This window comes from Cololabis saira, chromosome 1, assembly GCF_033807715.1.
Source record: "Cololabis saira isolate AMF1-May2022 chromosome 1, fColSai1.1, whole genome shotgun sequence".
NCBI classification, from domain to species: domain Eukaryota; kingdom Metazoa; phylum Chordata; class Actinopteri; order Beloniformes; family Belonidae; genus Cololabis; species Cololabis saira.
The window spans coordinates 32,705,017-32,725,371 of NC_084587.1; the positions used below are offsets into that span (position 1 = coordinate 32,705,017).

The 20,355-nt window shown below is 39.1% G+C and overlaps 5 protein-coding genes across 5 annotated transcripts in view; 3 read left to right on the forward strand and 2 right to left on the reverse strand.

Annotated features, from left to right (window-relative positions):
• Positions 1-5,597, forward strand: part of wdr83 (WD repeat domain containing 83) — a 7,959-nt gene extending 2,362 nt beyond the window's left edge. Inside the window, exons 4-10 of the mRNA XM_061731657.1 lie at positions 1,928-2,033; positions 2,131-2,179; positions 2,371-2,497; positions 2,698-2,765; positions 2,924-3,032; positions 4,680-4,794; positions 4,992-5,597. Of these exons, the coding sequence (XP_061587641.1) occupies positions 1,928-2,033; positions 2,131-2,179; positions 2,371-2,497; positions 2,698-2,765; positions 2,924-3,032; positions 4,680-4,794; positions 4,992-5,147 (730 nt within the window). The 3' untranslated portion in view covers positions 5,148-5,597. The remainder of the gene's footprint in view (positions 1-1,927; positions 2,034-2,130; positions 2,180-2,370; positions 2,498-2,697; positions 2,766-2,923; positions 3,033-4,679; positions 4,795-4,991) is intronic.
• Positions 5,598-6,538: 941 nt separating this feature from the next.
• On the reverse strand, positions 6,539-7,194 carry LOC133464078 (persephin). The gene is made up of 2 exons (XM_061746348.1): positions 7,116-7,194; positions 6,539-7,011 (listed from the first exon to the last, which is right to left on the reverse strand). Exons 1-2 carry the CDS (start codon positions 7,192-7,194, stop codon positions 6,539-6,541), a joined length of 552 nt encoding a protein of 183 aa, XP_061602332.1.
• A 4,581-nt stretch (positions 7,195-11,775) lies between these two features.
• LOC133452394 (transcription factor IIIA-like) lies at positions 11,776-14,987 on the reverse strand. Its single transcript, XM_061731668.1, has 2 exons — positions 14,253-14,987; positions 11,776-12,787 (listed from the first exon to the last, which is right to left on the reverse strand). Exons 1-2 carry the CDS (start codon positions 14,903-14,905, stop codon positions 12,379-12,381), a joined length of 1,062 nt encoding a protein of 353 aa, XP_061587652.1. The 5' UTR covers positions 14,906-14,987; the 3' UTR covers positions 11,776-12,378.
• A 302-nt stretch (positions 14,988-15,289) lies between these two features.
• Positions 15,290-19,293, forward strand: yju2b (YJU2 splicing factor homolog B). Its single transcript, XM_061731679.1, has 10 exons — positions 15,290-15,362; positions 15,742-15,780; positions 15,886-15,939; positions 16,028-16,110; positions 16,519-16,574; positions 16,652-16,712; positions 16,853-16,995; positions 17,162-17,334; positions 17,769-17,907; positions 18,088-19,293. The coding sequence occupies exons 2-10, from the start codon at positions 15,778-15,780 to the stop codon at positions 18,597-18,599; spliced, it is 1,224 nt and encodes a 407-aa protein (XP_061587663.1). The 5' UTR covers positions 15,290-15,362; positions 15,742-15,777; the 3' UTR covers positions 18,600-19,293.
• Positions 19,294-20,125: 832 nt separating this feature from the next.
• Positions 20,126-20,355, forward strand: part of LOC133418299 (complement C3-like) — a 33,700-nt gene continuing 33,470 nt past the window's right edge. The window contains exon 1 of the mRNA XM_061707270.1: positions 20,126-20,272. Within this exon, the coding sequence (XP_061563254.1) occupies positions 20,193-20,272 (80 nt within the window). The 5' untranslated portion in view covers positions 20,126-20,192. The remainder of the gene's footprint in view (positions 20,273-20,355) is intronic.

A 20,355-nucleotide genomic window follows, 5' to 3' on the forward strand; every position in this document is an offset into this window, starting at 1 on the left:
TAAAATGTGTACAAGGTGTATCCACTTATGCATGCTATACCAATAATTTATATTTGAACCAAAACTGATAGACATTCAATTTTGAATTTGATACAGAATTGCCATTTGTTGGTTACCCCACATGACAGGTGGTCACCCCACATGATGCTTTCAAGTTTAATCAAATATAACAGGCTAACAGTTAGCTATATGATCTAAGCTAGCTACTTCTCACCACATATCACTAACAAATTTACCTTCAAAATATAGATTTGCAAATAAAACGAATTATTTACAGTTTTAGGGTGGTCACCCCACATGATATCAAAATGTGACGTATACACTGCAGCAGTTAGAAAGAGGATTTATTTGTAAAGGAGAGAGAGACTACTGACCTGCAGGTCTCTCTCTGGGACCCTCATGGAGTAACTGGCTGATGCAACATCCTCTTTGAGATGATTGTCAATATAAAAGTCCCTCAATTGTATTTTTTTCATGGTCACCCCAGATGATAATTCAGACAATGAACATATTCGGACAAGATTAGTTTGTGTATTATGATTGAAATGTCTGTACAAATGTTCCATAACTTTGTCAATAAATCTAAAACAAGTTTGAAAGTATGCCCAATAGGGCAAGCATTATTTTTAAATTGTTTTAATGTGATTTAAAACCAGTTGTCTAAACAGAAGTCAAGGCCGGACAGTCACCCCACATGATGTTTTCACACTTCAGATGGCAGAAAATGACCAATAACCAACATGTTTAAATAAAATAAGAGTGGGCACATGTAGAAGGAACGTATTAGACATACATGTTATATTTTGTATTCATTTTTATGTTTATTATTAGGTAAAAAGTTCCATCGGACAGAAAAAGTAAGCGTCACGTCTTTGACCCATATATATACACGCACATACATATATATATGTATATATATACATACATACACATATACATACACATAAACACATACATACATGTATACATATAAACATCAAAGAACAGCAGCAAACAAAAACAAATATTAACCTTTTTGCTATACAAATCTTTTTTTTTTAAACTGAAAATGAGCTGCACATTTGTAAATCTATATTAGCGTAATTCCATAATTTAACTCCCACAACAGATATACATCTCCTTTTAGTCTCTTTTCTAGCTTTTTGTATTACAAATTTACAAACAAAACGCAAATTATATTTTGACTCATATACTGAGAAAAAACGTTGTACACAGACAGGGAGTAACTTTAATCTAACTTAAAACATTATTTGCATTATTTTATAATAAACCAAATCATAAAATTTCAAAATATGGATTTGTATGTTCAGAACAACACATCTTGGTACTTTGTCTCTGAACATCGTCCCCGCGCCTTTTTGTGACATAACCCATTGAATTTGAAGGGTGGTCAAAATACATTTTGAGTTTGTTAATATAAAGGCATTAAATAATAGGACAGCATTGCTTTGTAGCCGTTTTATGACCAACTCATGTGCTTTACATGGTAAACAATCATATAATGTCGTTACCAGGCCATTATTGCCAGTGTTGTATAGAAAATCTTTTAAGATTTTGAGTTCGAGGAATACCTAATCAGTCTGCCTCCATCAACATGGATGAACAATGCCACCAAGTGGACAGCGATGTTCACATCCTCATTTTTATGAGTACCTTATTGAATTTAGAGATAATGTATTTCAGACATGTGTCCTTTCCATGAAGCATCCATTTACATCCTCTCTGCAGAGTGAAAGAAGTTACATTGGCGTGTTGCATTTTGTTTATCATTCGATGAGAAAAATCCAACAGACACAACGTCACCTGTTTTTCAACTTGCTGCTCAACCGCTTGTTTTATCTGAAAGAGTTCGTGTCGATACAAGGAGAGGGATGTGATGGCTGTTTCTGATCGATAACATACCTTTCTTTTTTTGTCGCTTCCACAGTTCTTATGACAACAGCCAGATTTGTTCCTGCAGCTCTGACAAGACCGTGATTCTGTGGGATGTTGCTACAGGCCAGGTCACACGCAAACTCAGAGGGCACGCTGGGGTCAGTTCTGCTCTGCCAAGTTTTCTGTTTTAAGTTTCTTTTCATATCGTTTTAATACCTTTTTCCTCACTATCATGCTTTAATGTTATTTTTGCAGAAAGTTAATTGTGTTCAGTTTAATGAGGAGGCAACAGTATGCTTGTCTGGTAAGTATCAGATATGTGGATTCAACTTTTTATCAAAGATATAGTGTACATTATGTGTCAAATAATGTTCAAATGTAGGTTTTTGTGTTTACTCTTTCCATATATTCATTATGTAGCTTTACCCTTCAACAACTTCTAATAATGTTTTCTCATGCGGTGTGTGTTTTACCATGCGTTCTCTCGCCGTCCAGGGTCCATAGATGGGACAGTGCGGTGCTGGGACACAAGATCCAGAAGATTTGAGCCTATTCAGATTTTAGACGAAGCAACTGACAGCGTTAGCAGCATCAAGGTGGTGCAGCATGAGGTGCTTACTGGGTGAGAAAAGTAAACACAATTTCACCAAGCAAGGAATGCTAAATCACCTGCAGACTAGAGCTGTATTGATCACAAAGTCTTCTATTTTCCTTCCATTTATTCTGACATCACAAGTTTTAAGATTGGGAAACCTCCTGTTTTGTTTTTTCTTATTGCCCTACACCAGTTTAATGTAGAGATTTTGTTGTTCTTTCCTTTAGGTCTGTGGACGGCAGGGTGAGGCGCTACGACCTTAGAATGGGACAGCTGCATGTAGACTTCATCAGCAGTTAGTTTTTTTCTTTCTTTGACATCATTTCAGCATTCATAAAAGTAACCTCTAATTTCATACATTATCTGCAATTAGACTGCTTGTTGTGGTAGTTTGAAGGAGTGATGCCAGAAATTCCGACCCTTGTAAGTTGTGTGTGTGTGTGTGTGCTCCAGGTCCCATCACCTGTGTGTGCTTCAGTCAGGACGGCCAGTGCACCCTGAGCTCCAGTTTGGATTCAACAGTCAGACTTCTGGACAAGAGCACCGGGGAAATGCTGGGAGAGTGAGTGCCGTTCTTAGTAGTCATCGTAGTGTTACATCCTGCCATTATTTCTTCATGGCACGGCCAACAAATACGAAAAGATTCTTACTTTTAATTCAGTTTTATTTTTTATATCGTACATAAATCTTAAGTCAAGTTTAAGATATAAAAAAAGGTCTACAATCATGAGGGAAGTGAAGTTTCCTTTTTTTTTCTTCTTTATGGCAATAGTTAGATTTCTTTGTCCATGAGGAATTTAGACTGATAGATCAGACCCTCATCTAGAATGATCTAAGGTCTGAAATCGATTTGTGGGGATTGTTGAATTGAATTTATTCTATTATACATTGTACAATTAAATTGTAAAGCTTCTCCTGTACTCAGTGCAAAACAATTAAAGTAAAAGGAAGTACTTGAAGGAGTAATTGGTATTCTAGGTCAATATTACAAATGTATTATTTGCACTGGACTAAAATTACCTCTAGACCTGCAATCATTCTGAAATTACACCCAAACATCTATATTTAATCCACCCATTTGCGCTGGATAAGCTTCTTTCAAAAGTCTCCGTCTGAAGTTTAAAATTGATTATTGTCCGTATGATGATTATATAAAAATATCAGATCATTACACTATGTGGGATGGATATAGGCTGAAGTTATAATATAATATCACACTGGACCGCAATTGTCAAAATTACACCAGGAAAGAGGCAGAAAAGGTGACGAGGAATTTCAAAAAAAGATTCCTGCCCGCACGTCACTGAAAAACATTGAACCTGTGTTGATTTCAGCATTTGTATATGAATTGGTCAGTTTTGGCGTTTTTGCACTACTACCTCCTCAGCTCGGCTCGGCTCGTCGCGGCTCCACCCGTTTTGTCCCCGTTTGTTTTTCCACAGCCTGGTGAGAAGTGGGCAGGTTGGGGTGAAGCTGCTGTGATGTACTCGATTGTGCAACCGCTTTGTTCATGTCGGCGCTGATGAGAAATCAGCTGGAGCCGCGAGCGGCTGAGAGTAAAACAGCCCGTCTACATCCCTTTTTAATTCTCTCGACAGCCACCAGGTTTATGAACATCTGCACCTCAGAGTTGGATCACCAAACAGACGTTTTGCGCTTTATAATAAAATCGCCGCGAGTCGCTCTCTCGCTGACTCCCGCTTCCTGATTAAAACGTCTGACGGCCCCGCCCCCCGACCAATCAGTGGTGCGGAGGGTGGTGACGTCAGAAATAGTCCCGGCTCAGCCCGGATAGAACCTCGCCAGAATGGTTACAGAAATAGTATCTGCTTGGAGCGGCTCTACCCGCCTCAGCCCCTAGTGCAAAAGCGCAAGACGTGGCCATGGCGGGTAGAAGCGAGCTGAGGACGTACTAGTGCAAAAGCGCCATTAGTGCATCGATCCCTCTAAAGCGGGACATCACAACATTTAGCTTTTCACCAAACATTTTCAAGAATATTAATTTCTAAGAAATGCCCACTAAGGTGAATCAACACAGTTCTGTTAGAAGCTGAATCAGAAATGAAAGTGTCAGGATAAAGAAAAGCATGTTTAACTGCTGCATGTTCTTTTATTTTGCTTGCACCTGTTCTGTTGGCATGTATACAATAAACTGTACATTACTGTATAACATGAATATTGATGATTTCATTGATCTATGATTGAACAGGTATACAGGACATAAGATGAAAGGCTACAAGCTGGACTGCTGCCTGTCCGGCAAGGATACGCACGTCTTGAGTTGCTCCGAAGATGGACATGTTTACTGCTGGGACCTGGTGGAGGTAAGTGTGCATTTCACATTCAGGGGAAGCTCCCACCGGCACTAAAGGCTTTGCTATCATCCAGAACTTATTATATTTGATGACAGAATAACAGAATTAAATGTCAAATCCACCAGCGCATTAATGCTGCACATACATGGTGGACGAATTATAAGTCTCGACACAAACAAATCAAGTTGTTTCTCTCTCTGTTCCAGGGGTCTTTGTCCTTGAAACTGCCAGTAGGGAAAGCAGTTGTCCAGTCTTTGTCCTTTCACCCATCGGAGACCTCCCTCCTCACAGCGATGGAGGGCCGTGTTCAGGTGTGGGGGACAGAGCCAAAGGAAACAGAGGATGAAGTGTCGGCCACATAGTGGGAATGAAAATGCAACTATAGCGTATTAAGGGACCCTTGCTCTACGGTTAGTCGAGTAAGATATCGTCTACTCAACCAAACTGATTAAGGTCTTGGTGTCTTAAGAACATCTTACTCCCTCAGTCAGTTTATGCATCTGCTTGAAAAAAGATCATTGGATGTTTGCTCCTGGAATAAGCTGTAAATTGTCAGTAATAGGAGCATTTCCAGCCCGTTCTGTATTCAGCCATACATGGCTTATTAAATGAGGTATGGGTTGGGGGAAGTGGACAGACCTGAGCTATAAGGTTATTTATGAGATGCACATGGAAAATGACCAAAGTTCCTTTACTGATTTTGTGTTTCATTGCTCATGTTGGGTCAGTCAGAAGTGCAATGTTAAAAAAATAACTAAACCAGAACGTATCACTGTACCAACTTTGATAATTAAATGACCACGGAAGAGAAATATGCATTTTATTTTGTGAGACGTGATATAATTAGATAAAAGCTAAATTCATAGCTGTATGTCTGTTATCAGTCCGTCTTTATAGCCGTTAATTTGACAGAGATTTATTTCCTTAGATGCAAAAATACTAATGTTATAAAGACAAGAGGGGAGAAATGTGATCAGATTAGGCATTGATTCACAGATGATCAGAGGATGTAATCTGATTGGAGTCTGATTTTAATCCACTAACCACTTTGTCATATAGTTTAAAAAAAAAAAAGATTAATTTGACTTCAAAACCTTTTAATAAACATGATGAAAGTTTGACTACATGCTTTATTTTGTGGTTGCATATTAACCAATATTAACCTTCAACCAATGTCCCTTTTCTGTGCAAGTTTATTTTCACGATGGGGCTGAACACACAATGAATGTAGAAACAAGCACATTACAAAATAAGTTAAACAGTAAACAAACAAAGCATTAAATAAATAAATAACTTACATAAATACCATGTCTAAGTCGCTGAACTGTTAAAGGTCTTACATTTAAAGACCTTAAATAGGGAGTGTTTGTCAAACCACACATTTACAGTGCTTATTTACAAAAATCAAGTGGTTGTTATAGAAGCAGTTCAGTTTTCATGTGAATCTACTCTTTCAGGTGCCTTGGTTGAAAATCAAGGATTAAGATAAAGTTACTTAACATGAATAATGCTTTTCTTTTAGAAAAAAAAAAAGTTTTTTTTTTTTTTTTTTGCCAAAAGTCTGTTTTGTAAATCCAGCTCATCATGAGTTGAAGTCAGAGTTGCATTGGAGTGGCAGGGAATACAACTGCTTTCAATTTTAGCATAAGCAGATTTCTCAAATTTGATCTTTTAGAACAGCTTTGTCTTCACAAAAGTCTTTGGTCTTGCACCGCTGCCGTCTCGCCGTCTTAAGTTGTCCACGGTCCTCTATTCAGCCCACACAGCTGCAGCCAGCGGCTGAGAGCTTCTCCACCTTGTGCCAGCGGTGTGAGTTGTCAAGGAAGGCCATGTCCTCGTGGTGGGTGGGCCTGCAGCAGGGCACGTTGTGCCACAGCTCCCCAGACGATGCGTGGGGGAGCACTCCGCTGAGCAGCAGGTTGTGCAGGGTCAGGTCATGGTTGGAGCGAGCGTGGGGGCACGTTCCGCTACAGTACTTAAATAAGATGGTCTCGTCTGAGTCGTAGCCTAACCCCAGGTCCCGAACCTGCAGTAGGATGGACCGCAGTTCACAATGGGAGTCGAGAGCCGAGCGACGTGCCCGGGCCGGTATTTGCATGATGGGGTCAGAGGATGGGCCGACTCCCGAGGCTTCCGTCTGGCCGTCCTCTACAGACGAATACATGCTTCTTTCTTCCTCACCGGGAGACGTCTGTGTCTGTGTCGATGCCGTTTCCTGTTTCTGACCTGAAAGAGAAAGTTATATTTACATTTATGTTCAAAATGAATGGTACATCTACATACTTCTCAAGACATATATGTCATAACGCAGCCCTTTATCCATAACTTACCGATCAAAGCTCTCAGCCAGCGGCCCTCTCCCGTCTGGACACAGAAGAGAATCGCAACAAGCTTCAACAGGGACCTCATGGCTAAGAGTCTGCTCTTCGTCTTTGCTATCCCACAAAATGAACCAGACACGTTTATGTTTGTTCATCTGCGGGTAGGAGAGATGCCTAAGATGCAGCCGAGTCACGACCTCCAATATATAGCCCTCTTAGGTGAAGGGGGGTGAAGACATGAGACGAGGAGGTGTATGGGGGCAGACAGACACTAACCCATTACTTGCCAACTCACTATCTTACTCACCTGAGCCTGTCAGGGAGCGTGGGAGGACAGGTGGGCGCTTGACCCAGAATTTGTCCTGATGGGATTATGTTATTGATTTAAATCGCTGGTTTGTTGTTTAGTTTTACCCCAGATGTTTTTCCAGGGGATGCTAACCCCTAATAATATGGTTTCCCAAGGAGTTCTCAGAAGTTGTTCATTAGCGGACAGCGAGGTCCCTATGAAAGGAATCAGCAGATGCGGTGGACAGGGAGCTTAAGGAAACTTTTCAAAGACGAAAATAATCCATATCCAAGATTTGCAGAGCCATCATGGTTTAAAAATGCCTCTTAAAACAGGTCCCTGTTAAAGTCTGCTTTTTGTCACTATCATCATTTGTCAAAACAAGAAATGTAAAGTTTAATCCAACGAAAAGAAAAAAGATGTCCATAATTAAAGCACAACGGGGTCTGTTTCAGCAGACATTCCACAATGGGTGACTCGCCTTGAGCTGCTCCATAAATTGAGAGATTTCATTAGCAAAGCGTAGCTGACATGTAGAATATGTAGAATATGCATTATGTAAAGGTTATAGGGCCCAAAGAGGCAGTCAATGGAATTTGGAGATTAAAAGAGTGCATATTTTGGACCATGTCTACCATCCAGGTGCAGGGCAAACACCTCATTGTTTTTCCTTTTCTTTGGCAGTTGATGTTATTCAGGTTCATCTGTAAATTGCCAGATTTATGGAATTCATTTTTTGCGTTTCCCGGTATTGGCTGTCTCCGGAGACGACATTTTGACATTTTAGTCAAGCGCTTAATTAACTCTCTGTTCATGACTGCTCTGTTAACCTTAAGTTTGAAAGAGCTTTACAATTTAAACTCTCATAGTGTTTTTATAAAATCCCTTCTTGTACAGTATTTAACAGGGTTTTTTTTCTACAGTGATGCACAAATATCGGAGGCCATGTGGGTTTCGGTGTCTTGCTCAAGGACACTGTGATGGTGCCTGCTGTCATTGTCTACAACAGAACCATTATTGATCTCAGGTGCTTTTCTCATTATGACCATGAGTAGTGTATCTTGGAGAAAACATTATTTTACTTCTGTAAAACTTAACTGCACAGAATAGCTCGACATAAGACTGTAATTCCCCGTTTTCATATTTAAATCAAATGTATACTCTTTTTTTTTTCTTTTGTACCCCTGGTACACCTAATGAAGTGGTGAATGCATGTATAGAGTGGGGAGATGTTCACCCTTATTTTCTTATCGAAACAATTTGCCTAAATACATAAAAGCAAACGTAGTGGGCATACTGCAAATTTGAATTCGCAGCAAGCTTTCATTGAGCTCAGTTTTAACTTGGGTAATCAAAATCCGTGCCAAAAAAAGTCTCACTTCATTGTTAAGCTGCGTGGAAAACAGGTATGCAAAAGGGCAAAGGAGCCGACACATTCTTTCCATTTCTCAGAGAGACGCGACGATGAAGGCAGGGGAGACAGATTAAAAAGACAGGGGGAAAGCGAAGGAGGTGGTGGGAGAAATACAGTAGAGATAAGGCAATCCTTTCGGATTATGGCCTGAGGAAACCGTCTGGAATTCAGCACGGTCAGAAGACAGGAATGGGAAGAACGTGGCACCAATTTCTGTAATAGAAAAGACACAAAATGTTGACAATATTTTAAAGTGATCATTCCAGCGACGTCTGGTCACACTCTATACTAACCTAGAAATGCATCACTCGAATGTGTCCCTTCTACATTATTACCAGTATAAACAGGCTGTGCAAGTTACTTCATGACCCTATGCAGAATGTTGTTGATGTAATGATTCCCCCACCCTTATCAATACAAAATATATGTATGAGATATGTTGCCTCTATGACCGTTTAAGAGATGCATTTATTCATTTCCCAGGTACTCCATAATTTTAGTCAGGGTCACAGCAGCCTACCCTTGCTGTCAGCTGGTAAATGGCAGGATACACCCTGGAAAGGTCGCTGGTCCATCACATACCCACACAGAGATCAGGGTCACAGGGTCACTGGAGCTGATCCCAGCTTTCTACGGGCCAGATGCAGGCCACACCAGTTAGCCTGACATGCATGTTAGGCATGGAGCAACTGGAGAAAAACCCACACAAGCATGGTGTAAACATACTAACTCCACACAGGAAAGTCCCTGTTTGAATTCAAACCAGGACCCTTCTAACTGTGTCAACAGTTTTTTAATAATTATCTTTAATAATCGCGATACCTAACATACAGGACTGTCTCAGAAAATTAGAATATTGTGATAAAGTTCTTTATTTTCTGTAATGCAATTTAAAAAAAAAAAAAAAAAAAAATGTCATACATTCTGGATTCATTACAAATCAACTGAAATATTGCAAGCCTTTTATTATTTTAATATTGCTGATTATGGTTTACAGTTTAAGATTAAGATTACCAGAATATTCTAATTTTTTGAGATAGGATATTTGAGTTTTCTTAAGCTGTAAACCATAATCAGCTATATTAAAATAATAAAAGTCTTGCAATATTTCAGTTGGTTTGAAAAGAATTCAGAATGTATGAAATTTTTGTTTTTGTAATTGCATTACAGAAAATCACAATATTCTAATTTTCTGAGACAGTCCTGTATGTGTTTTTGGACTGTGGGACAAAGCTGACATGCCTGAAGAAAAACAGGTGAGACACAAACTGCTGACCAGTCACCGACCAGTGGCCAAATTATTATATTTTATAATGTCATGTCTTTGCAGTTTCTAGAATTAATGTTTTTGTACACTTCAAGTGAAGAGTCTTTAGTTTTCCTTCCTTCTTCAGTCCTGAATGTTCACATCACTTATTGTCTCATGAACCAGGCACGCTGATGATCATTTATCTTCATGATGTTGTGTTGTTTCTTGCGTGTCAATCCATCATAACAACCCACCCCCTGCTTTGATTAACTGGTCTTAACCAAACAAAAACTGAATGGATTCACTGATGTCCATCAGGTTTTCTCTCTAGGCTGTAACTTAACTTTGTCAAATAATACTACAATTCTACAATTGAGAGCTATTAAGAGTGAGTATTTCAAATCAGCTTTTCTATTCTATGTAAAGGTAAGGTGTGTTTGTCGCTACTATTGTGCTGCCGAAGGCTTGACTCAAAACTGGGACAAATGTGTAACAGTTAAGTGAGTTAAGGCAAAAAAAAAAACAATTATACACTAAGGGAAAAATTAAACTCAACATAAAAATATTCAGTGATAAATTAATGATAAAGGTTAAAGATATGCAGCTCTATATTAAATATCAGTGGAATTTATTCAAGCTGCACTTCAGCCTGCAGTTTTACTGTAAGCAAGTGTCATGCAGCAGTCATCTGGACAGATCAGCTCCAAAATGCTCCACTTCATGTGTCATCAGGCCATGGAGGCTCTGGATACATGACATGATTCCAGGATACCTCACATTCAGACATTCAGATTCTGTGAATACTAATTGAAGAAAGCATGCTGTGCATTCTTGTGTGAGCTGGTCAGAGAGTCAGTCCATATAAGGCTCGTCTGAGCCAAACATGGCAAGAATGTAGGGAGCAGCCGACGTCTAACTGGAAATATTCTCAGAGGCTTTAGAGTTGGAATCTCAAACTTGCATGAAGGAGCACCTGTTTACATTTTAAATCAGCATGTCAGAGCTTAAGATGCTCGACCATGTGTCATCAAGACACAAAAATGTGCAGGCTTTCATTACAATTTATTTATAATTAGACACACATCAACTCTGTGGCTGAACAGGTTACTGTGGTTGAGACGTCGGCTACAGACCACAATGAAATATGGTAGTACTAAATGACATGTTTTTAATGTGGTTAAATATGTAAAACCCTGATTGTTTTAACTAAAACCTGTAAAGAAACATACTACTCATGACTTATGGATAACTGTCTGCTTTCAAACCATTGTGGGATTTACTGCAGATACTTCTTGGTCTAATTTCCCAGAGTTATTGAATGAGGCTAATAAAAAGCTCTGACACAATTACAGGAAAAGCTATTCTTGTTCATGCATCTGATTTTACACACACTGGCATTATTGGTCCTGCAATAAGTTTTGACATATTTGGTAAGCTGTAGCTCTCATTGTAACCTTCAGAGGCCCTCAGCTTTTTACTTTAGTTTTACTTCATGTCATGTCGAATATTCAATTAAGGGAATTTAAGTAAGAATGTATTTTTTTTTTTTTTTAAATCAGAAAAAAGGTGTTTAGTACTTTTCATCTAATTTTCTATGTAACTACTGCATATTACTAATAACGTACACCATGCAGAACCAGTCATCTGATTTGATCATGCCAACGTGACAGTGGGATTGGAGGTTTAAAAGACTCAAGTCAAGACAATATATACCAGTTTTGTTTTTTACTTTTGGGCAAAAAGAAAACAAAAAACTCACATTTTCTTATCAAATATAACAGTACAAACGAAATACATATCTCTGAAACACAAATGGAAAAAGACATGTAAAAGGTGCACTCTGCTTTCTATCTTGTCAGCTGGGAAATCCTTCAGCCACCTTAAAACTGAAAAGAATAAACCAAGTTGAGAATTTAAAAGCTCTGGATAAACTGAAAATGTTCAAGTTTCATAGGTCTTAACATACTTTGTACATTCATTACAAATAATTTCTTCCAAAACATATAGTTTCCCTGCTTCTTTACACCCTGATACAGAGGACTGCGTCACTAACACACTTGTGCAGACCTGAATGAGAAGCTGGTGACGATCATTAATTACAATCAGGTGTGTTGATGCAGCGAGATGTCCAAAACATGCAGGACTACGGATCTCTAGGACCAGCGTTCCCTACCCCTGATATAGACAGTAGATACCACAAAATTAATTCAGATGGTAATTTCATCTTAAGCTCCAGTTTGTGTCTAAGCACAAATCAAGCAACACACTCTGTACGTGCTTAGCGCCTTTACAATACTCCATTGAACTCTTTCAATGAAGTCTATGTCGTTAAAGGTGCAGCGAGAGCATTACTCAGTCCATGAGCACTCTCAGCAGCGCTGCACAGCAGGGACGTATCCTGCAGGAGAGAAACCAACGACACAGGTCCAGGCAGAGAGGATCCTCTGTGTGCTTCGGGTTCCCGGTGCTTCTTGTTGATCACAGTCTTTGTTTCTTTGTAACCACTTAATCTGGAAGCAAGAGATCTTTTAGGTTTACTTCTCTCCAGCTTCTTTCTCTCTGGGTCATGGACGACACTGTGACGCCGGAGGCTCTGTCTCATGGCAAAGGTCTTCCCACAGCCGGGCCGGGTGCAGGCAAAAGGGTGCAATTCTTCATGGAAGGATGTTATGTGGCTCTGCAGTCCAAAAAGGGTGGTGAAGGACCGGTCACAGTCGTCCCTGGGGCACCTGAAGATAGGGATGTTAACAATTAATCGATTTTCGTAATATATAATTACGAAATAATTTTATTTTGAACACTGCCAAAACTCTAACTTAAAACGTAACTAGAACTTAAAATTTGCTTGACACAATGTTATGAAAAAACCTGATTAAAATTAACGATTACAATTAATCTATTTATTTATTTATTTTTTTTGTTTAATTTCACCAGCTGGTATTACGCCCGGACCACATTTAATGCGACACAACGCCCTGCGCCACGCACATAAAGTTAGAAGAAAGAGACGGATATGTTTGGTTTTAGTAACATGCTCAGGCAATGAGTCTGCAATGGCCCAGACAGGAGACACATGTAGCTCTGTGCTTAACTTTTATTTTTAATCCACTCTATATTCTTCTGGTTGTTCTCCGATATGCTCCCCTAAAGCCTGAATTATGGTTCCGCCTTAAATCGACGCAGAGCCGCCGCCGTAGCCTACGTAGCCTACGGCGTAGGCTCTGCGTTGTTGTAACGCGGGACCATAAATCAGCCTTCACTCGGTACATACATAGGTTTCTCTAAACATCTGTCCCCGCTACAGTTTTAACTAAAAGAAAATGTGCTCCAATACAGCAGGTCTCATAATTTTATTTTGAACACTGCCAAAACTCTAACTTAAAACGTAACTAGAACTTAAAATTTGCTTGACACAAATTACACTATTATGGCTGCTGCTACTACTAATTAGGGCCAAACAAAAAAACAAAAAAAGGAAATTACGAGAATAAAGTCATAATGTAATGAGAATAAAGTCGTAAAATTACGAGAATAAAGTCATAATATTACGAGAATAAAGTCGTAATATATTATAAATATATAAATATAACTTCACAAGATGCTCAATATTCCTCATTTTAACACAGGGAGAAGAAGCTCTTCCTGTTAGAGTTCTCATAAATTATATTCTCATAATATTACGACTTTATTCTCGCAACATTACGACTTTATTCTCGTTATGTTACGACTTTATTCTCATAATATTACGACTTTATTCTCGCAACTTTACGACTTTATTCTCGTAATTTTACGACTTTATTCTCGTAATATTACGACTTTATTCTATTACGACTTTATTCTCGCAACATTACGACTTTATTCTCTTAATTTTACGACTTTATTCTCGTAATATTACGACTTTATTCTCGTAATTTCCATTTTTTTTTTTGTCTTAGTTTGGCCCTAATACTCCGTCGTAACTAATAGCCTTGAAGTGCACTTTATATTATATTCCTTGTGGTACAAAAATGTCTTTTTGTTACTTTTGTATCAAATAAATATTTGATTAAGGAATACATTAAAATGTCCTTTGTATTTTATATAAGCAAAAAAAATTATGTTTGTATCTCAGATGGGGGAAAAACGCCGCTTATCAACTAATCGATGATCGATCGATTATCAACTGTCAATATAATCGATAATTTGCATCCCTACCTGAAGACCACTCTGGTGTCGGCGTGGACGTGCTGATGCTGCTTTAGGAACCAGGAATCCCTGAACACCTTGCTGCAGTGCTCACACCTCCAAAGGACCCTGTGCTGCTCCTTTTTGTGCTTCTGCAGATCCGTCCACCTGCTCCCCGTGAAGGTGCAGCCCTCCTCTTGGCAAGGGTACCCTTGGTGCACCTTCTCGTGTCTCTTGAGTTTACTGGGGCAGGTGAATCTCATCTGACAGCCCTGGTACGTGCAGCAGTGCGTGGGCAGCTGAGTGTGCATGTCACACATGTGGGACTTGAGCTGCTTGTTCTTCCTGAACTCGAGGCCGCAGCCCTCGACTTTGCAGGCGTATTTCTTCTGCTCGTGAAGCCGAAGGACGTGTCGAGCCCGGTTGGCGTTGGTGGTGAAGGACTCCGAGCAGCCGTCCACGGTGCAGGCGAAGGGCTTCTCCCCGCTGTGCGTGAGCCGGTGTCTCTGCAGGTGAGACGCGGTGCAGAAGGACTTGCCGCAGCCCTGCTGCTCGCACCGGTGCGGTCTGACCCCCGTGTGTTTACATACGTGAGAGTCCAGTTTCCACTGCTTATTATAGGCCGCCGGGCAGCCAGGGAACGAGCAGACGAAACGCTTGACTGGTTTTGTAGTGGTTTCCATCGTAGCTAGATTGAACAAACATGTAAAAGCTGAATGAACTCGACACGTGTTGTCCGTCTGGGCGCCGGCATTTCCCCCTAAACGAGGAACTTCTTCTTCTTTGGGTTAGGCAGACTAGACGCATCAACGGCGTATTGCTGCCCTCTACTGATCATTATTCAAGTCTTTTCAGTTTATTATATTTTCCTATATAGTCAGTACTCGAGTTGTAAAAAAAAAAATCAGGGGGGGTAAAAGGAAGGCAATACATTCAGATATCCGTAAACATTTATTTTATGAGGTTGACAGTCATAGACATATATACATGTATATATGTCTATGTTGACAGTGGTATTACATTTTTTGTTAACTCTGAAACGTCATTTCCTGTCACAGACGGAAATACGTCATCAGCGTCGGTCCGCTGGCGAGTGTTGGTCAGCGCTGCAAAAAAACAGCTCTTGTGAGAGTTTTAAAGGTTAATGCTCAACTATTAACGTGGGACTGGAGCATGTTGTAGCGTATTTAATCTTGATTTTGTTTGTAGTTATTACATGCGACTCGTGTTACTGCTCACGTTACCACGCAAGTTATCTGTTGCTCATATTGAATGCTAACATACAATGATAAACAGTAATAGTTGAAGCTGCAGCCCTCTGTGTTTACTTTACTGTTAAAATGTGTCGATGCTATTTTTACATGTGCTCAGAATTATGTAATAATTGTTAACTATTCCTGTTAAATGTGCAGTGACTTACGCTAAATTACCTTAAATCTGAGATGTCACTAACATAAAATTACTTTTTTGTTTTGTTTGTAGTGTTTGTTTTTTGTGTGTGTGGGAAAAAACAAAACAGTGAATCCACTTTTGGTGTGTTGGTCCAGTCGTCACTATGGTAAGCTGTTTTGCGTGTTTGCAAGTTATTGCACCAAGTTATGTTTCTATACACACAATTCATCATTTATTAACAAAGTGTTTGTTGTTGTGTTTTTCCTAAAAGGGTGAAAGAAAAGGAACAAATAAATACTACCCTCCAGATTTTGACCCGGCCAAGGTTGTTCACATTTTTTGCATGTAAAGTATTTAGTGCATCTTTTATGTGCAGCTGCTGGCTGACTTTTCTGTTATTCTGTCATCTTTAGCATGGATCCCTCAATGGCTACCACAAAACTCATGCTTTGCGGGAGAGGGCCAGGAAGCTGTCCCAGGGCATTCTCATTATCAGGTTAGTGTGCTCATAAGTGATGCATTAACGCTGGTTGGAGAATAGGCATTACCTTTTTTATTCATTCATTCATTAATTTCTTTCCAGAACTTATCACATCTATATTTATTCATATGTTCAACTTATTTGTTTTGACGGGTATCGCTTTCAAACATCATATTTATTCAAACAGATACTGGGCAAAAGTATGCTATTATGCTGTAAGTGTGTTAACAAATATGCTACTATGAAAATGTACTTAATGTACAAGTTTTCACAACCACAAACAACTGTCTTGTTAGATTACAATGAGTGGCAATAGGCTTATTTCAGTATTGTTACTCATAGTATATATAAGATTAGCAAGAAAAGTTTAAATGATATTCAAGAGAAGTTGAATATGTATTGACGGTATTTTTGTCCATTAAGGTTTGAAATGCCCTACAACATCTGGTGTGATGGCTGTCAGAATCATATTGGCATGGGTAAGCTGAGAAAACATTTGTATTAATTCTCAGGCAATATATTTTTATTTTTCAACAAAAATAATCTGTTTTTATAGGGGTTCGTTACAATGCTGAGAAAAAGAAAGTGGGGAACTACTACACCACGCCAATCTATAGGTAAATGAAGAAGCATCATTGTGATAATAAGAAATTGAAACCATAAGTGTGGCAGTCAAAGTATCTTACCAAACATCAGAAACTCTGATGTAAGCCTCCTTTTAAATTAATATTAATTATCTGTTTGTCTCTTGAACTAGGTTTAGGATGAAGTGCCACCTGTGTGTCAACTACATTGAGATGCAGACAGATCCAGCCACTTGTGACTATGTTATAGTTAGTGGCGCAAGCAGGAAAGAGGAACGCTGGGATATGGCTGAAAATGAACAGATCCTCACCACAGGTAAAATGCTTGTATTTACTGATCTACATTTAAAACAGTTTGTTGGTTTTACCATTTTACTTTTACTGTTACTATTATACTAATTGATATTTAAAAAATAAGGCTTTTTACCTACATGCATGTTTTTCCTTTCTAACCTTCTTGTTCCTACCTCATCTTAAATCAGAAAGGGCAGAGAAGGAGAAGCTTGAAACGGATGCCATGTTCAAACTTGACCATGGGGGAAAAGACAAGGAAAAGCTTAAAAAGGCTTTGCCCACTCTGTCAGAGATTCAGGACCACCAGTCGGGTTGGAAGGATGACTTTCAGCTCAATTACGCCCTCCGCAGGAAGTTCAGAGTAAGATTTTGACCTCTTATATTGGTAAATACTGTATAAATGATGCCCAAATAGACCTGTAGCCAATTATTCAGATGGGTGGTCTATTAAAGCAAAAACCTCTGCATCCAGATGTGAGAGTCGGTTCTTTTACGTAGAAATTTCCTTTATTTATAGTGCTGATTTTTTTTTTTTTTTAAGTACCAAAACAACTTGAATCATATGCTTTGACATTCATAGCTGCTAGATCTTTTGTTTTGTGTGACTTGTTTGTTTGATTGTTCTAGGTTGCAGTTTACAATGGCAAACTTGAATTAATTCTTGAAAGCACAGTCTATTTTATTGCATGTTGCACAACCGCAGAAAATGAAATTACCAGAAGAAAAAAAATCTGGATGTTGTTTTAGATGGTGTTGTACAGTCTTTTTAAATGTCCTGTTTTTTTTGCAATGCAGATGGAGAAGAAAGTTATGGCTGAGGAGGAGGAGAAAGACGATGCTGTAAGGATGAGGACCAATCTATCTATACCACTGCTTCCAGAGAAGGAAGAGGACAGGAAACTGGCTGCACTACTCACCTACCAGGCACCTGACTGTAAGTGCCACATAAGGAAGGACATTTGAAAAAAAAAAGTCATTGTTAATTCAGAGTGCCTCTCAAAGATGGCTTTTAAAAGTGTTCTTAGCTGATAGTGATTTAATAATCAACATGATGTATGTAAACAAAGCAAAGTTGGTAATATTCTCTCACTATTGGTGTTGTCTTTTTATTCAGCCTATGACGATAAACAGCACAGCAAGAGGAAAGAGATTGCCTCCCGTTCGTGGTTTACGTCCACCTCAGGACCAGCAGGAAGGGCTTCAGGCAGCCTTCTGCAGAAGCTCGGCCTACAGGGCAAAGAAGCAGCTGTGGCCAAGGCCCTGGGTTCCTCTCGTAGCCCTTTAATCTGCAAACGCACATCTGGATCTGGAATTAAAACGGAACAATGTGCCACCATCACTCGCAGAAAGTCGCACCCTGAGGTCAGCGAATGTGAACAAGAGAGACTGAGAGTGATGAGGACAGAGCACACTTCCTGTGTGGTGTCGTCACAGGGAGGAAAGAAAGTAGCAGAGAGAAATGGCAGTGATTTGAATGAACTGAACGTTGTAACCAAAGGGGAAATCCACAAAAGAGGCATGAATTCTGTGGACGTTGGGAAGGAAGAGGAACAGGACAAATGTTCTGGAGGAGTCATATCTTTGGTAGCAGACTACAGTGATTCAGATTCAGATCCTGGACAGTGAAACTGAATAATCTGCTAAATTGGGCAGTATCTTTTTCCAAAGAAAGTTCATAAAGGAATATAGTGATGGGACTAAAAAAAAAACTACAATGACAGACATCAGCTGCAGTGCTTTAATTTCTATTTATCAAAAAAAAAAAAGTTGCAGTGGAAGAATAACCTCTCTAAAGTAAATTTTAAGCCGAGTCATCTGTCTGCAGACTATGTTTCAGGATGTTTGAAGTTTTACCTGTTTGACATAATACAATTTTGAATCGTTAGATTTTTATGTTTTGCGTGGCTACATGGCAACAGCTAATAAGGTGGTTTTGGAAAATTAAATGTAAAATGCTGTATGAAGCACTGAGCAGGCTGTGTTTACTGTGCTTTACTGGCCACGACTACCCACAGAAGATCTCATGCATGTTTTAGTAGATGCATAGATGTCTCCGGTACAGGCGTTTGTGGCTACCGTTCCCTAAAATAACCCAAAGAATTCAATTGAATATTTAACTCAATAAAACAAATGGTTTGTACAAAAATAACGTTTGAGTCACCGTTTTCTGATAGAAACACTGAAGACTTTTGTGATAATTGAGGTGAAATAGTTTGAAACATGACTATGAAGCAATGATTTATGACCTTTTGTTCCACAACTAATCTGTCCAGGCTCCTTTTGAATATCATCTGAAAATAAACACACTTCGTTTTCATTGGATCATTGTTTTCCTCTGTCACTTACTGAAGGCACATTGGTACGTATTAGACACGCTTTTAATTTAGTTATTTCCCAGGAGGAACGAAACGTGTCAAAGATCTGTAAATTTTTCCACATCTGCGTGCATTTATCCACGATGATGAAATTGTACGCTCAACGCAAGTAAATGGCCACTTAAATAAACAGTCACTCCTGAGGATGTGCTGTGGGCTTTATCTGTACAGGTTGCATATTTTTGTCTTTTTAGTTGATTTCAAATCTGTTATTGTATATACTGAAGTGTTATAATATTTTTCTTTAAATTGATGTAGTTTTTTTTATAGCTAATGCAGCTGCTGCATTAAGAAAGTAGTTAGTAAGCTAAATCCAGTACAAAGCATCTTTTCTCATCTCTGAGAATAATGTCATTTTGTACATTGTCCCTGACACAAATACACTTAATAAATAAATAAGCACTGCCCTCTTATTGGTTAAGTTCTGACATGATTGACAAATTTTAAAATTTCCAAAGAGGATCCTGGATGGAACCAAGGGAATGTTTTTATGTTCATAATTGAGCAGTTTTGAGTATTTCTTTTTTTTTTGCTTCCCTTAAGACGTAACACTGTATTTTACATGATGACTGTTCAATGATAACTGTTCTTCTGTCATGGATGAAATGACACTTTTCCACAGTGTTGTGCTGAACCTTTGTCTCTGATCAAAGGCCACTTTGGTGATTGGCCACTAAGTCTAGTTTGTTTTGTGACTGTTCCCTATTGATTAGAAACGGGTCCCCTCCCCTTCTTGGTGTTTGTAGTGTTTGCTGTGGTAGACTTTGACGGTTATGCCTCTTTATTTATTATTTCTGACCGTCTCCCCTGTGGCCACCGTCCACTGGGAAGGCATGAAGACAACATGGTTCGTTGGATGCTACACAATATTGTTTTTCTCCTTCTTTTCTGCAGTTCAAGAGGGCAGTTTGATGGTATAAGGAGGTAATTTTTTATTCTCTCAGTTCTACTGAAAATTATGACATGTCTTTGAATTTATGTTAACTAATCAAGCTGTGCTCATTACA